The sequence below is a fragment of the Setaria viridis genome, chromosome 8 (genome assembly GCF_005286985.2).
Source record: "Setaria viridis chromosome 8, Setaria_viridis_v4.0, whole genome shotgun sequence".
NCBI lineage: Eukaryota > Viridiplantae > Streptophyta > Magnoliopsida > Poales > Poaceae > Setaria > Setaria viridis.
Genome location: NC_048270.2, coordinates 375,453 through 393,377, shown reverse-complemented (window position 1 = coordinate 393,377; position 17,925 = coordinate 375,453). Strand labels below are relative to the sequence as shown.

The window sequence follows — 17,925 nt, the reverse complement described above, 5'->3', positions numbered from 1 at the left end:
AATTAATTTTGTAAATCTTTGGAAATATTAGTAACTAGAAATGTCAAAATTGAAATGGAAATTGACCATACAATTTAGCAGCTAGAAGGTAATCTCCACTCGGTGACCCAACCCTGTAGCAAAAGAAGAAGCATAAGTACACAGTTCTATATCAACTGGGATTTGTTATATATCTGAATTTAGAAAAAGGTAGCTATGCCTACCTTGAGAAATTAACATCCCAAATTGTAAAAGTAAACTGTAGAAAATGATCACCTTAATCTAAAAGTAAAATATGCCAGCAATTATTAAGACATGACAAAGAGTGAAGAGCCGTGTTAAATATCCGAGGTAAAGAGCCTTTCCATGGTGTGATATTTTTAGGACTGTCAATATATAGAAGTACATGAAGAAAAAAGAAACTCCATTATGAAGTCACGAGAGAAAAGGTAATGCAAATGGGGAAAAAAATGAGAGACTGGAAAGCAACAGGCTTTACATCATATTGCCCTATCGTCAAGCTAGAGCAGATTATATTACCAACAAAGAGGCAACTCAACTATGGACGTACCCGAGTGTCAATTCTTTCCTTCCTTTCTTTCATGCGCCCGCACCCGTGGTGGGCAGCCGGCACGTTGGCCTCACGTGGTGGGCCTGCTGCCTGCGTCGTGGAAAAAGGGGTCAAAATCGCACAGAAAGGATCAGTCGCGTTTCAAACAAAAAATAGATCATCACCCTTTTTCCTTTTCCGTATCCCTTTTGCCCGGTATGCAACTAAAAAAATAGATGTAAACTACTACTACACATTAGGGTTCCTTTGAATCCTTTTAGCTCGCTTTAGAATGAGGAGCTGAATGCAACAGTCCAAAACACTTTACAGAATTTTGCGTCATCTTTTGTGTCATTCCGGATCATGTCGGAGGAGGAGACTTTTGATCTTTTTATCTTTTGTGTCATCTTTCCCACGCACCTTAACCCTCCTCTTTCCGGTGTGCACCTTAACTCTGTTGATTTTGCTCTCATGGTAGCGTTACGCTAAGCTATATAAGAACGTACTTGTGCACAGCTATATATATGCACCTCTCCCTTCCGCCCATGCATCCACTCTCTCACTCACACAGCGAGCGAGCCCCGTTTCTGAGCAGCAGGGTGTGGTCAGGTTGTTGATGGAGGCCTTCGGGAGGGAAGAAGAGCAGGGTGGTCTGGGATGGCGGGTGACGGTGCCGGAGGGCGCGTCGGTGACGGTGGAGCACGAGGCAGCCGGCCGCGCGGCGGCGAGGGCGGGGGCGTGCCTGCTCGCCTTCTTGCCTGTGTGGATCATCGGGGTGGATGATCCCCGGAAGGCGGTGCATGTGCTCAAGGTGGGCCTCTCGCTCGCGCTCGTGTCCATCTTCTACTACACCAGGCTCCTCTACGACGGCGTCGGTGAGGCTCCCATGTCGTCCTTCATGACCGTCGTCGCCGTCTTCGAGTACACTGTGGGTGAGTCGTAGTCGTAACTTTTTCAGATCAAGATGATTCAGAGTTACAGCTTTGTATCTTTATCACATGTGCAGGCGGCAGCGTGTACAAGAGTTTCAACAGAGCCGTGGCGACGGCGAGCGCCGGCGTCCTCGCGCTCGGCGTGCACTGGGTGGCGGACAAAACCGGCGAGTTCGAGCCCTACATCCTCACCGGCTCCCTCTTCCTGCTGGGTACGTACAATCTTCCTGCTGTCGAAACCGACAAGTCATGCATGCATGAACTGAAGTGATCAACATGCAGCTGCGGCGGCCACCTTCTCGCGGTTCATCCCGACGGTGAAGGCCCGGTTCGACTACGGCGTCGTCACCATCTTCATCATGACGTACAGCCAGCTGGTGGCCGTGTCCGGGTACCGGGACGACGAGCTGCGGGCGCTGGTGAAGCAGCGGATCTCCACCGTCGCCATCGGCATCCTCATGTGCCTCGCCGTTGCGGTCTTCGTCTGCCCCGTGTGGGCCGGCCAGGAGCTGCACCTCCTGACCACGCGGAACATGGAGAAGCTCGCCGCCGCCTTGGAGGGCTGCGTCGAGGACTACTTCGCCGAGGGCCCCGCCGCGCAGCCGCAGGCCAGGTCCGACGGGTACCGGTGCGTGGACTGCAAGGCCTCCGAGGACGAGCAGGCGAACCTTGCGCGGTGGGAGCCGGCGCACGGCCGGTTCGGCTTCCGCCACCCGTACGAGCAATACGGCAAGGTCGGCGACGCCATGCGGGCCTGCGCGTGCTGCGTGGAGGCCCTGAGCAGCTGCGCGTCCGCCGAGGCGCGGGCGCCCGAGCACGTGAAGCGGCTCGTCCGCGACGCGTGCACCAGGGCCGGCGCGCGGTGCGCGCAGGTGCTCAGGGAGGCGTCGCGCTCCGTCGCCACGATGACGGCGTCCTCGCGGGCGCTGGACCTCGCCGTCGCGGACATGAACACGGCGGTGCACGAGCTGCAGGGCGACATGCGGTCCCTCCCGTCGCTGGTGGACGACACGATGCCCGTCTTCACCGTGGGTTTTCTGCTGGTGGAGATAGCAGTGAGGGTCCAGGTCGTCGTGGACGCCGTCAACGAGCTGGCGACCCTTGCGTGTTGAAGGATATGGGTATGTCTCGTGGAAGGTAACACGTCAAATATAGTACAGATGGGACAACAAAACGCAGTGCCTTTTGGTATACTTTGCAATAATATAAATGCATGCGATTACCTGGAGCATATAAAATCGTGAATGGACGGATAGTCCCATCATTGCTAAAAGACGGCTTCTTGTCGACGACGCCGCCTTCTTGCTGAGTGCGGGCCGGTGGTGGATCGGAAAAGCCGTTCTAGGTTTGCCGGCCATCATGCATGGTACTGTACGGTCCAACTGGCGGCGTGGAATCGTACTTTACGCGGTCCGCACATCGAGGGATGGGTGACACGTCTATGTGCGGGCTGCAGCAGCCGTGCCGCCGCACGGAACGCCTCCTTCCGTTGCTGTCTATGAGCACATGTATTCATGGGGTCCCTCTAATCTCATGCAATAGCACACACACGTACACTCCACCACGTCACGCCGCTGTCGACACGAGAGTGCATGGCGCTGACACGGATTACGTGTCATTCTCTCCACTCAATTTTGGGGCTTGGATCAAATAATTCGAACTTAAGCTTGGCTCAATGAACTCACTCGAGCTCAGCTCATTTATCATTTTTTGTCAGTGCAAGAGTATTTTTATGCATAAGGCACATCTACATGTAAACCATCTTACATATCCATGTGACGTGGCGTAGTGATACGCATGAGAGACAACGGGGAAAAGTAGGGTAAAGGAAAAAAGGAGATCAGATTGGCCGTCTTCCAACCGCGTCGAGGTCGCGGGGATCAAAAAAAGGAGAGATTGACCGAAAGCTTCAATTATGTTACAAAGGCCTCCTTAAGCTTAAGTCATGATTATCCTAACAACCTTACTGCAACTAAACTAACCTGGCACAGGCACCCAACATACTAACAACTTGCATGCAACTAAACTAAACAAACTTAAGTCATGATTATCCTAACAAATTACTACTACCACTTATGACTACATGAGATGTATTCATGCATACTGAACTGTATTGTATTGTCTGCATTAATTCCTTAACTTTATAGGTAAGATAATGACTCAAGTCTGAGTACTATATATATAGACTTGGACTAACTAAATTTGTAACCGATAAAAATGTTAAGAACTATGAACTTCTTGTTTTTGGCTCGCTTTAACTTTAATCAGTGATCGGCTTCAACTATTAAAACAATTTTGGGGCTTGGATCAAACTCGACTCGAAATATGCTCTAATGAACTTAAGCTTGGCTCAATGAACTCACTTGTTTTTTTTTTTACCGTAATAGCTCACCAAACAAGCTCACTTGTTTTTTTTACCGTCCTGAATTTAGTGGAGAGAATGATCAAACAGCTCGACTCGATCACGACGCAGTCAGCAAAAAAACGGGGGAATGTTGGAATGAGACTAAGGGGCACGTACAACGTCCATCTTTTTGCTGTTTGCGAGACGCCATTTTTTCCAAAAACTCTCTCGACTCAGCCAAGAGACGGACTCGTTGTATACCAAGTATGCATTAAGAAATTGATTGCAGGGATAAAAAATTATTTTCTTGGTGAAATAGATTTCATGAGGAGTGCCAGATCAGATCAAGATCACGGGAGTATAATATAATACGAGGCATGCGTCATGACCTACAACTCTTGACGCACGACACCATGCACGTTCAACTGCCGCTGCTACGGGAAAGCTAAAAATTGCTGAGTGTATTTTTTTTGCCGAGTATTTTTTTGTAATCACTCGGCAAACAAGCTCTTTGCCGAGTGCCAAGTCAAAAACACTCGGTAAAAAAAAACACTCGGCAAATCGGGGCTTTGCCGAGTGTCAAATAAAAAACACTCGGCAGCCCCCTCTTTGCCGAGTGTCAAAAAAAAACACTCGGCAAATAGGAGGGTTTGCCTAGTGTTTTTTTTGATACTCGGCAAAAAAATAATTTTTTTTCCTCTTTTCACCATGAAATTTTTTCTACTCCCCACATACAACATGTGGTACTCCATGTTAAAATTTGGTATATTTTTGGATTTTATTTGCTATATTTATTTAATTAATTGTATTTCAAGGAAATTTTGGTATAAGTCAAATTTGAACTGCAAGTGATTCAAATTATGGAACAAAATGAGTAGAAAAATGGTATTCATGTTATTCGGCCCAATTTGAGACCTGACCCATGAAATGATAAGAAATTTCGAACATCTTGTTCAGGAAACACGACCACGAACGTGTGGCAGTGGTATTTTTAAATTATAAAAAAACAAGCAAAGTCTGAAAATCATGAGATTTGTCATGATGTGATGATATCATAGGTGGAGGCTGTGAAAAAAAATTGAGAATGTTTTGCACATTTCATCACGTACGATGTTTACAAACCGAAGCATTTCAGAAGAAGAATAGTAACGTTGAGAAGGATTGCATAAGATTTAAAGTCAAAATGACGGTCGAGTTTTGATTTGACTACAAAACTTTTTGTATAGTCAATAGAGAATATATATTATTTCATGTAAATTTTTGATATTTTTTAAAACTGTTAGATATTTTTAAAATTTTTTTAAAAATATCTTTGCCGAGTGTCCTAGGTTAGACACTCGGCAAACAACCGTTCACCGAGTGTCACCCTAGGACACTCGGCGAACTTTTTTTTTTCCAACCGCGCGCAAGGCCTTATCCCAACCGGCCGGCCTTATCCCCTCGATCTCCTCCGCCAGTACTACTCCCTCACCTCTTCCTCTCCCTCCCCCGCCCCCGGCCCCGGCGCCCGCCGCCCTTCAGCCCGCCGCCCGCCGCCCGCCACCCCCAACCCCGGCGCCTAGCGCCCGGTCCCCAGCCCCGCTGCCGCCCGCCGCCCGGCCCCCGGCCCCGCCGCGACCCGGCGCTCAGCGCCCGACGCCCGGTCCCCGGCCCCGCCGCCGCCCGGCGCCCGCCCCCGCCGCCGTCCCCTTCTTCCCCTCCGGATCCGGCCTCTCCTTCCCCGGCTCCCTCCCCTCCGGCCGGATCCGCGCCCCCTTCTTCCTCTCCGGCGCGGATCCGACGGCCCCCACCTCTCTCCCCTCCGGATTTGGCGCGTGGCGGCGGGCGGCAGCAGCGTGGTGGTAGGCGGCAGCGGGCGTGGCGGCCGGTGGCGGCGTGGTGGCCGTGGCCGGCGGCCGACAGCCGGCGGCTGTTTCTGTTTTTTTTTATTTTTTCTGAAAATGTTTGCCGAGTGCTCTTTGACACTCGGCAAATCATTTGCCGAGTGCTCGAGGTTCGACACTCGGCAACTCCACCGTTTGCCGTAGGAAAGTTCACCGAGTGTTACACTCGGCGAACTCTTTGCCGAGAGTTTTTCGGCCTTTGCCGAGTGCCTCAGGCACTCGGCAACCTTCCTGTTTCCGGTAGTGCGCTACTGGAAAAAGCGCATCTAAGTACCGATCGGTACCCCATCTAGTGCCGCCCTCTGGTGCCGGTTTTGGAACCGGTACGGACAATCCGGTACTAGGGAGGAAGTCTTTTAGTAGTGGTTCAAATAATCGGTACTAAAGGGTACCTTTTAGTACCGGTTGGGGATACGAATCGTTACCAAAGGGCTTCCCACACCACGTGGGGAGGTGGCCTCGTTAGTACCATTTAATGACTTGTTTTTACTCTGCTTTGGGCTTTGATCAAACCGGATCCTAGTTTCTCAAGGTTTATTAGTACAAGTAGTACAAAGAGTGCAAGGTTCTGCGTTATGCAATGGTAGTAAAAACATTAAAAGGAATGATCATAGATGGATGGGTTTGATGAGTTGCTCGTCTTTTTAATGACGAATTATATTGCTATATATAGTGGAGGATGCACTATCTCGTACAAGTCTTTTTTTAGCATGTAAAATTTGCCTAAGAGGACATCAAGCTTTAAGAGCACATGTCGCACTACACTACACGATAGGAAACGAAGGCAAAAATTCTTAACTCTCCATATGTTTGCTTTAGATATCTACATATAAAAATCGACGTCTACTGAAAAACCGGTAAATTCAACATAAATCAAATGTAATACAGGTCAAATACATCTGGAGACGAATCCGTTAGTAGACTCCCTTTCACAAGTTACAATGTTATTACACCCACGGGATGCAATTCATGCTTTGCATTTCTCCTAGGCGCATGTATAGAAATTGCACCTGCTTAACAAAGCAAGGCGGCTGCAATGCATCTACACAAGACATCAACAGTACTTGAAACATTGCCTTCCACCTGTAAGTGAAACATGCATTCAATCTTCCAGGTCGACAGCACTAGTTAAAACATTCGGTCCTGAACTCTGACAAGACGCCACGCTAGTCGCTAGACACATCAAAAGGAAACGAAACCTGGAATTATCAAAACAGTAGGCGACACAGATATCAAGTCATCATATATAGGTAACTGAAATATCAAAGCCTGCTGAAGAAACTTACATTGTAGTTAATGGGAATGAAGTATCAGTGGATACGTACAGCACCAGCCGCTGCTCCAGCACTGCATGCGCAGTGGAACCATACATGAACAAAACAAGTTGGAAGCACAAGCCATGGTTGTCTAACTGTATGTGCAGGATTCCCAGATATCTTACCACAGAAAGCAAGGGTCCTTGCTTAAATTTGTTATGAAAAGCAAAAGCAAGTGGTTTTGCTCCTTCTCCAGGTCCTCTAATGAATCCGCTGGATAAGCACAGAGGAATATCATTGAAACACAAGTTAATGATCAACACGATGCAGTAAATAGGAAAAGTTTGCTCTTACACTAGTGATAGTGAGACAAGTGGAGATCTCCTCACGTCATATACAGCAAGAAGGCCACGGTACATTTCATTTCCATCTTTGAACGACAATGCCAGACGCTCTCCTGAAGCATCCCATGCTAATTTCTCTATGCCTCGGCTAGATGAAGCAATGAAAGCATAAGGGTGTGAATCAAAGTAAGATTCTAGTTTAGGCTATAAGAATGGATGACCTTCCTAAATACAAAGTTTACTAAACGAAAACATGTGCAGTGCAGTGGTAGTAAAAGGCAGATTCTGAAGATAATTTATGGAAATAAATAGTTGCATGCTTCCGTTAGTTAACAAGTGCTTGTCTTTTCTTGTGATCCTATAAACCTATGCTATATACATTAATAATGGATTCTGAATTAGATAATATGAGAGTGGATTCACTGCATAAAAGATACATGGGAAACAAATTATCAATTAATTGCCAATGAGGTTAGTTGAAATAGCATCTGCTCAAATGAGGATGCAGGATGGCAAAATTACACCACGAAGACAAAACCTCAGCACTTACGCTGTTCTAAAAGCACCACCCTATGAGACTCACATTTCACTCCAAAGACAAGATTACTAACATGACTCCTTAACACTAATTAGGATCCTGATACTTTCTCCAGCACCTAGATGAACTTGCTACTGAAGAATTCTTCTTCTAAAGTTCCAGCCATACTTAGTGAAGAACTCCAAGGCCGTGCCTTCAAGCCTGCTACAGTTCTTCTTCATTTCATTTTTCTCTTCTTCCTTTGATAGCACTGCCCATGCTCTTATCCAATACGTCCCTCTGAAGATTACCTGCAGAAAGGAATTAGTGATCTTGCCTTTGAACAATACATCGTTTCTATTCAACCACGTGGCCCAGGAAAGAGCAGCAGCTCCTATAATCATCTGGTTTCTAACTTTCCAAGGAAACCCTCTGGCCCAAGATCCCAGCATATTAGGAACACTAATAGGTGGTTGGATTCCAAACAAAAAGAATATTGTACTCCATATGAATCTGGCAAAATGACAATCAAAGAAGAGATGTTGCACTGTTTCATCTGAAGGCATATTAGGCTGGGAGGTTGAAGATGGACTGAAAGAATGATGAGCTCACATTGTCCCTCGGTAATCCCGAGCATCCAGGACGTTGCTGAGGGTTTGGGGTCATTCCGTGGAAGTTTGCTTTCCGAGGCGACAGCGCATCGTACAGAAGCCGTAAGTGAAGAAAGGAACATATCGAGGAGAGCTGGCGGCAGATGCTAGAATCCAAAGTGCAGGCACAAGAAGAAAGAATGTTGGAGGAAATCAATCGTTGAGTGGCCCACGCAGTTGCGGAGTTGACCCAATCTGGAGCATTGCCGAATCCAAACTACGCCAGCCCTTCTCAACGCCTCTTGAGCAGTTGTGCTTCTACAGGGCTCCCCGATGCGCAGACGCCCAGGTTACCCGTAGAGGAGCAACGGTTCACTATGGATGCCATCATGCAACACACCACATGTGAGCTGCATGCACCGGTCGGCAACCTCACTATTAAGGTATACTTATACATAAATATATAATATTTATGCAATCTTGTCAATTGATCCACACATCGGGATTGGAGTTTAATAACTTGTTTACTTTTGCTATATGTACAGGTGGCATATGGGAGTGCGTTACCAATCCTGGCAGGGCAGAGCAGCCATGGCATGGAGATTCCACCTGGCTACGCCAGCGTCCGCGTAGAGCAGCTTGTTGCTAGCCAATATGAAGGTCTAGAGCTCGACCTCCCGGGAGGCAACGGGGAAAGGACACCGGCAGATGCGCTTCATGGGATCATTCTATGGCACAAACGCTACATCATCATTCCCGACACGGAGCCATCTCCTCAGAGCTTAAGACCGCTCCTCGTAGATCCCCACCAACGACCTTCTCCTCATAGCTCGAGACCGTCATCTCCTACACAACCTGCTTCAGGACCGTCGCTTTCTGCTCTATCAAGGTCTCCATCTCCACCACATCCCGGTGGTGGGAGCGACGATGACAATAACAGCACCTCTTCCCGATCACCGTCGCTGGGACTAAGAGCAGCCCCGATGAAGGAACCTGCAGCACCACTAAAGAAGTCACGAGCACCGCCTCCCAAGCAAAGACAGAGAAAGAAGAAAACAAAGGAGCTTGAAGTAACTCGTAAGGAACGCTGGGAGGCAATGAGTCATGCAGAACAGTGGGCAGAAATCCAAGCAGAGGCCAGTGCGTGATTCAAGAAACAAGCCAAAGAAAAAAAAAGCAAGGGCGATGGAGCCACCACCAGTAAATCGAAGAGATTTAAACTTTTTTATCAGGATGGAAGAAGGAGCCAAGAAAAGGATACCACTACTATCAAACTATGAACGGGCCTTAGTAAAGGCTGATGAGAGGGACAAAAGGAAAGGAAAATCATCTTCCAGTGGTGTTGTCCCCGACCTCGGGCATTTATCAAAACAAGACGCTCAAAGGGTAGCAGCAATGCCCTTGGATCAACAAGCACAAGTATTGAAATTCATGGAAGAAATAGGTATGGGACTTGATGAATGTTTAGGGCAAGTTGAGCCGCCAGCTGCACCGCTCCTAAGCCGAGATGGACTTTTGAGCTAGGCAAATCTCTAGTAAGGCCTGAGTTGGTACGGAAGCTATCAACAAAGATATACGAATTCCATCAATGGTATATGAAGGTGTCCGCCGACTCGAGGGAGATGTTGGGCCTTAAGGTAAAACCGATAGATTTTTACGGCGAAGGCGAGAAAGTTTGGTGGCTAGACTTCTAGGATATATACGAAGTGTACCATAATGATGCCCTGGACATCTCTTTGATCAGCGCCTGAGTTCTGTAAGTGTCCGTTTATCTCTACATGTAAATTTTAGCTCATATCATTATTTTTTGCGTGCGTCACCGTACTAACTTCATCTTCCATTTTATGTAGGATGCTAATTCAGACGTGCCAACGAGAGGCGTACCTACATATTGGCTTCATGGATCCATCCGTAGTTAACCAAAAACAGATGCAATTATTGCCGGAAAAAATCTTGGTGGAAGTATACAATTTCCTAAACAAACAAAAATTCAAGGATTTCATACTACTTCCATACATCTTCAAGTAAGTGTGTGTATACCATCTACTTTCGTTGTCTTTTTCCTTACCTTATTAATGTTAGTTAGCTCTAATATGCATGAACTTTTTACGTACGCAGCTTCCTCTGGATCCTTATTATAATTGAGCCTGAAAGAAGCCACGTCACTGTTTTCGATTCATTGAGGAAAGATTCGGTGGGGTACCACGACATGCAAGACATGCTAGGCTTGTAATAATTCTGTACCTTCATCTCTATGCAAAAGTTTGTTTCCTAAATTTTATCCCTGTTACACTATATCATTAATTATTCTAATCCGCAGCGCATGGAAACAATTCATAAGGACACACAAAGGTCCATTCAAAGAAAAACTTACATGGAACACAGACTTCCCGGTAAGTATGAAGTCTGCACATTTAGTGTATTATATAACATGAATATTTTATAACTTATTTTTTTCCGCACTGAAGTGCTTAAGACAGGAACCCAGGAATAATCTATGTGGCTACTACATCTGTGAGTACATGCACAGTTTTATGGGACCCAAGGGACTAAAGATGGTGCCGCACAACTTTAAAGTACGTAAATTAAAACTACTACTAGTTAATTATTTTCTAGCTCCTTATATTTAATTGTTCATGTAGCATTCACAAATTTCCAAATTATAGATGTTAAATATTCAACAAAGACTCTTGAAGAAAGAAAGAGTAGCGGCAATATGTGAAGGTCTAATTGGATTCCTAATGGACGAGGTGGTAAATCCACAAGGAGAATTTTATTACGATGGATGACAATTAGACGCTCCGAGCAACACCTCGACAGGAAGATTGTAGATATATAGTTTGATTTGTATATATAATACACGCTAAGATCGATTTGTATATATAGATTTCATTATACTAGTTGAATTGTGTATATGAAATGTGTATATATATATAGTAATTGTATAATTACAAATTTCATTCATTTAAATACTAGTTGATTTAATTATAAAAAAAGTCTCAACTAGTTAACAAAAGGGCCGCGGTACTACGTACGTGATGCATGAAAATTTCAGGGGCCATGCATGAAAATTTAAGTAGGACTTTAATCCTGGTTGGGAAACCCAACCAGGACTAAAGGGGCACCCTTTACTCCCGGTTGCTTTTACCAACCGGGAGTAAAGAGTTTGTCCCGCGCCTGGCATGGCAGGCTCTACCAACCGGGACTAAATGGTGACCTTTACTCCCGGTTGAAGGACCTGGGACTAAAGACCCCCCTTTGTCCCGGTTGGTTTATCCCGGATGGATTTTCGGGGGATATGCACCCTACCAACCGGGACTAAAGGCCAGTTATCTACCAGTGGCCCTTGCTTTCTGTGGTAAGATATTTGGGAATCCTGCACATACAGTTAGACAACCATGGCTCGTGCTTCCAACTTGTTTTGTTCAAGTATGGTTCCCATTAACTACAATGCAAGTTTCTTCGGCAGGCTTGATATTTCAGTTACCTATATATGATGGCTTGATATCTGTGTTGCCTGCTGTTTTGGTACGTAATTCCACGTTCGTTTCCTTTTGATGTCTAGCGACTAGCGTGCGCTGTCGACCTGGAAGACACCTACCATTGAAAGCCTCATATATTTTCTTCTCCAAAATAAATCTCTTCGTATAAACCACTAGTGCCACATCGATTACCACTAGTGGATCGAGACCGAGCTAAGGATTAAGCTACAGAAACCGCATCGCACGGCGCAACCACAGTACGTACCACACCCACTAGTGCCACTATCTAGCCAACTAGGGACGTCGATTACAATATTATATTCTCCGATCCCTCTCTACTCAATTCTTTCTACTTGCTGGATTTTTATCCCACTACCAACATTGCTGGATTTTTATCCCACTACCAACATTGCTGGATTATATTCTCCCTCTCTACTCAATTCTTTCAACCTTCCATCCATCCTTCCTTTCCTTCTTTCTTTCTTCTTTTCTTCCTTTCTTTCTTCCCCGCCGTTGGCCTCACGTGGTGGCCAGCCGGCACGTTGGCCTCACGTGGTTGGCCTGCTGGATTTTTATCCCACTACCAACATTGGCAACTATCTAGCTAGGAGCAGCCAACTAGGGACGTTGATTGAGGCTCGGTGAGGATAATGGCGAAAGGTAATTATTATATTCTTCCTGACTGCCTGTTTTGTTCATAGCTTTGACTAGTGTTGCTAACTTTCATTTTTGTTGAATGTGCGTTTAAGGAGAGGCCTTTCAAGTCCAAGAGAATTTTTGCTGAATACACGATAAGTAAGTTTAGTAAAAAGAAAAGAAAGAAAAGAGTGTGCAATTATTAATTTATTATACGGATCGTATATAGACTTTGATTAGCTTAAGTTGACTTTAATTAGCTTAAGTTTAGGACCGATAAAAATCTCAAACTTGTGAACTACTCCCTTCGTTCCAAATATTTTTAAGATTCACAGATTTTATCATAAACTTATATATATATATATATATATATATATATTATGTCTAGATGAATAGTAACATCTATGCATCTAGAAAAGTGAAAAAAATCTAGAATGGAGGGAGTCTCTTTGTTTTAGCTCGCTTTAGAACAATATAAGTCTAATCCAAAAGAAACTTTTGTAAACCAATAGGCCGGTGACACAGTACAATTCTGTTCCCTGTACAAAATGTATTTTTTTTACAGGTGAAAGTAGCAACTTAATGAGCTATCTATTTAGTTTATATTCATGTTGATTTTTCATGGGAAATATAAGCTTTCAGGAGCCTATCAAATGAACGCCCCTTACTTCCTTTGAACTACTGTTACGATTTTTCTCCACTCCATTTCCATTTTCCACTCACCTGTAGTTTTATGAAGATTCTGGCTATTTTATTTTCCAGAACATAGAAGGTGGGAAACCTATAATCTAGTCATGTACATCAGATCACCAGAAAGGAAATCTCTAATGTGCCTCTCTGGCCAGCAGTTGTTGACATTCATGGATCTTTTTACCCATACGGCCAGTACTAATGCCGAACCACCGCCACTTGCATTGCCAGGTTAAAATATGTTGATTCGATCAGAGCCCACTGCGGCTTGTGATCGGGACAGGACAGGTCTTGTGATTTTGACCCCTTTTTGTCCTTTTCGTTGACTCTCGCTCTCGCGGCTGAAGAAAACGTGGAGCCCGCATGCATGGCTCATTCCCCGCCATCCTTTTTCGGCTGCGCACTAGCCAACTAGTCGCTACACGAAACAGAAACAGTAAAGTTGCCGAGCGATCACAGGTACTCGGCGAAGATCCTAAAACACTCGGCAAAGTGTTTGCTGAGTGTAACACTCGATATTCAACACATGGCAAAATTTTCACTCATATTATTCTATTATTCCAATCACTTACGGTTTAAATTTGACTTAAATCAACAAATTACTCTAAATGAAATTAATTCATTAAATATAGCAAACAGGTCAAGAAATAGACCACCTTCTAACATGCAGTGCTAAATGTCATACGTGGAGTACAAAAAGTTTGGAGGGTGGAGGAGGAAAAAATTGTTTTGGTTTTGCCGAGTATCGCAAAAAACACTTGGCAAATATTCATGTTTGCCGAGTGTCTCAGAAAACTCGGCAACTATTCAGTCTTTGCCGAGTGTCGACAGCGGCACTGCCGAGTGTCTGCAACGGACACTCGGCAAAGGACTAACGTCAGGCACACCCCCTAACGGACGCTGCACGTGCCGGTCACGTGGTTAAGAGTTGCCGAGTGTCAGTTGTTTGCCGAGTGTCGGTTGCGAGTTTGCCGAGTGTTTTCTGTTTGACACTCGGATTTATGCCGAGTGTATAATGTTTGTCGACTGTTTTCAGTTTGACACTCAGCAAACACGTCCTTTGCCGAGTGCCCGAGATAAAGCACTCGGCGAATAGAAAACACTTGGCAACTTTACTGTCCCGTAGTGAGTGCAATATGAGATGGATCGCTCATGCTCTCGTGTGATTTTGCTCTCATGGTAGCGTTACGCTAAGCTATTTAAGGACTACGTACTTCTGCACAGCTATGCACCTCTCCCGGCCGCCCATCCACTCTCTCACTCACACAGCGAGCGAGCCCCGTTTCTGAGCAGCAGGGTGTGGTCAGGTTGTTGATGGAGGCCGCCGGGAGGGAAGAAGCGCAGGGTGGTCTGGGATGGCGGGTGACGGTGCCGGAGGGCGCGTCGGTGACGGTGGAGCACGAGGCAGCCGGCCGCGCGGCGGCGAGGGCGGGGGCGTGCCTGCTCGCCTTCTTGCCTGTGTGGATCATCGGGGTGGATGATCCCCGGAAGGCGGTGCATGTGCTCAAGGTGGGCCTCTCGCTCGCGCTCGTGTCCATCTTCTACTACACCAGGCTCCTCTACGATGGCGTCGGTGAGGCTCCCATGTCGTCCATCATGACCGTCGTCGCCGTCTTCGAGTACACTGTGGGTGAGTAGTCGTAACTTTTTCAGATCGAGATGATTCAGAGTTACAGCTTTGTATCTTTATCACATGTGAAGGCGGCAGCGTGTACAAGAGTTTCAACAGAGCCATGGCGACGGCGAGCGCCGGCGTCCTCGCGCTCGGCGTGCACTGGGTGGCGGACAAAACCGGCGAGTTCGAGCCCTACATCCTCACCGGCTCCCTCTTCCTGCTGGGTACGTATAATCTTCCTGCTGTCGAAACCGACAAGTCATGCATGCATGAACTGAAGTGAACATGCAGCTGCGGCGGCCACCTTCTCGCGGTTCATCCCGACGGTGAAGGCCCGGTTCGACTACGGCGTCACCATCTTCATCCTGACGTACAGCCAGCTGGTGGCCGTGTCCAGGTACCGGGACGACGAGCTGCAGGCGCTGGTGAAGCAGCAGATCTCCACCGTCTCCATCGGCATCCTCACGTGCCTCGCCGTCGCCGTCTTCGTCTGCCCCGTGTGGGCCGGCCAGGAGCTGCACCTCCTCACCACGCGCAACATGGACAAGCTCGCCGCCGCCCTGGAGGGCTGCGTCGAGGACTACTTCGCCGAGGGCCCCGCCGCGCAGCCGCAGGCCAGGTCCGACGGCTACCGGTGCGTGCTCAACTCCAAGGCCTCCGAGGAAGCGCAGGCGAACCTTGCGCGGTGGGAGCCGGCGCACGGCCGGTTCGGCTTCCGCCACCCCTACGGCCAGTACGGCAAGGTCGGCGCCGCCATGCGGGCCTGCGCGTGCTGCGTGGAGGCCCTGAGCAGCTGCGCGTCCGCCGAGGCGCGGGCGCCCGAGCACGTGAAGCGGCTCGTCCGCGACGCGTGCACCAGGGCCGGCGCGCGGTGCGCGCATGTGCTCAGGGAGGCGTCGCGCTCCGTCGCCACGATGACGACCTCCTCGCGGGCGCTGAGCCTCGCCGTCGCGGACATGAACACGGCGGTGCACGAGCTGCAGGGCGACATGCGGTCCCTCCCGTCGCTGGTGGACGACACGATGCCCGTCTTCACCGTGGGTTTTCTGCTGGTGGAGATAGCAGTGAGGGTCCAGGGCGTCGTGGACGCCGTCAACGAGCTGGCGACCCTTGCGTGTTAAAGGATATAGGTATGTCTCTTGGAAGGAGTTCTGTGTTAACACGTCAAATATAGCATATATAGACGGGACAGCAAAACACACTGTATATATGTAAGAGTTCATAAAGCAGCCAAGTCACATATATGATTTGAGCTTCAATTGTTAGTCCAACATCAACCGATTATGGTTATTTGCAATGTAAATGCATGCGATATCGATTACCTGGAGCATATATATAAACTCTGTGAATAGATGGATAGTCCCATCATGGTTAAAAGGATTAGTTTTGAAAATATTTTCAAACTGCATCGACTCGAGAACACACCATGGGCGTGTACTTTGGTAACCAACGACCTGTGAACTTTTAATTGGTAACCAACCTGTGAACTTTTGGTATACTTTGCAATAATGTAAATGCATGCGATTACCTGGAGCGCATATAAACTCGTCGTGAATGGACGGATAGTCCCATCATTGTTAAAAGACGGCTTCTTGTCGACGCCGCCTTCTTGCTGAGAAGAGGGTGGTGGAGGGAGAGATGAGTGCGGGTCGGTGGTGGAAAAGCCGTTCTAGGTTTGCCGGCCGTCATGCATGGTACTGTACGGTCCAACTGCCGGCGTGGAATCGTACTTCACGCGGTCCAGACATCGAGGGATGGGTGACACGTAGCACACGTCGGAAAAAAATTCCATAGGAACGCTCCGCAGATCCCAATCCATAGGGACCCTCTCTCGTTGAACGCCGCGTGGCCACTCCATCGATCCGACGATGCCCAACACGATTCGATTGAGCTCGGCTCAGTTCTCAGCTCATGCATGGCTTAGTTCTCAATTCTCGCGGTGAAGCTGCACGTGACCGCCGGCTTCGGCGGTGACGACAACGGCGTGGTCCAAGAACTCCGTACGATGCCGGCAGAAATTACTCCAGAGGAGTGCGCGGCCCAACAGCCGTTATGCATCTAAATCTTCAAGTCCCGCGGCAAGCTGCTGGCCTGTCGTCGCCCAGCCCATAGCGGCGGACAACGGCGGCACCTTGGGGGATCTCACCAGTGCTCTGTCGGTATGGGTACACGCGATGGAAGCCGGCGGTGGTCGGAACAGTGTGCAATGGGTGAGGAGGGACGGCTGAAGCCTGAGGGCCCGCGTCTTGTTCCTAGGTTGCTCGACCAGCTTTGCCGTCGATGCCGCGTGGCTCGTGGTGCCGTCAGAGGCGGCTCCACCTACTTCGTCCTCAATGCCGGTTGTAGAAACGTGCCGGTGAGGAGCCGCGTGTACAGGCACAGCTTCAGTGATGAAAGAACCGAGAACTGAGCATGCATGAGCTGAGAACTAAGCCGAGCTTAATCGAATCGCGTCGGGCGTCATCAGATTGACGGAGTGGCGCGTCGGGCATCATCAGATTGACGGAGTGGCCACACGGTGTTCAACGAGAGAGGGTCCCCATGGATTGGGATCTGCGGACCATTCCTATGGAATTTCTCCCCACACACGTCTATGTGCGGGCTGCAGCAGCCGTGCCGCCGCGCGGAACGCCTCCTTCCGTTGCTGTCTATGAGCACATATTCATGGGAGTCCCTCTAATCTCATGCAATAGCACACACACGTACACTCCACCACTTCACGTCGCTGTCGACACGAGAGTGTATGGCGCTGACACGGATTACATGTCATTCTCTCCACTCAATTGTGGGGTTTGGATCAAATAATTTGACTCGATACTGTGATGAACTTAAGCTTGGCTCAATGAACTCACTCGAGCTCAGCTCTTTTACAGTCTTAGTCGATTCCACGATCGGGTCAATTTCACCTAATCATTTTTTGTCAGCGCAGGAGTATTTTTATGCATAAGGCACATCTACATGTAAACTATCTTACATATCCATGCGACACGTGGCGTAGTGATACGCATGAGAGATAGGAGAAGAATGCACATGGGGTTTGAAAAGTAGGGTAAACGTGGCACACTACATTGATAGCAATAATATTGAGAATTGTAGTGGTCAGCTGC

The 17,925-nt window shown here is 47.8% G+C and overlaps 2 protein-coding genes and 1 long non-coding RNA gene across 3 annotated transcripts; 2 read left to right on the top strand and 1 right to left on the bottom strand.

Annotated features, from left to right (window-relative positions):
• The first annotated feature begins 1,145 nt into the window (after positions 1 to 1,145).
• LOC117833168 (aluminum-activated malate transporter 10) lies at positions 1,146 to 2,573 on the top strand. The gene is made up of 3 exons (XM_034712587.1): positions 1,146 to 1,461; positions 1,536 to 1,673; positions 1,744 to 2,573. Exons 1-3 carry the CDS (start codon positions 1,146 to 1,148, stop codon positions 2,571 to 2,573), a joined length of 1,284 nt encoding a protein of 427 aa, XP_034568478.1.
• A 4,156-nt stretch (positions 2,574 to 6,729) lies between these two features.
• LOC117834079 (uncharacterized) lies at positions 6,730 to 7,819 on the bottom strand. Its single transcript, XR_004635685.2, has 4 exons — positions 7,299 to 7,819; positions 7,130 to 7,217; positions 6,975 to 7,035; positions 6,730 to 6,861 (listed from the first exon to the last, which is right to left on the bottom strand). It is a non-coding gene; the product is annotated as an uncharacterized lncRNA (long non-coding RNA).
• A 6,694-nt stretch (positions 7,820 to 14,513) lies between these two features.
• Positions 14,514 to 15,939, top strand: LOC117833167 (aluminum-activated malate transporter 10). Its single transcript, XM_034712586.2, has 3 exons — positions 14,514 to 14,833; positions 14,905 to 15,042; positions 15,110 to 15,939. The coding sequence occupies exons 1-3, from the start codon at positions 14,518 to 14,520 to the stop codon at positions 15,937 to 15,939; spliced, it is 1,284 nt and encodes a 427-aa protein (XP_034568477.1). The 5' UTR covers positions 14,514 to 14,517.
• Positions 15,940 to 17,925: the final 1,986 nt, after the last annotated feature.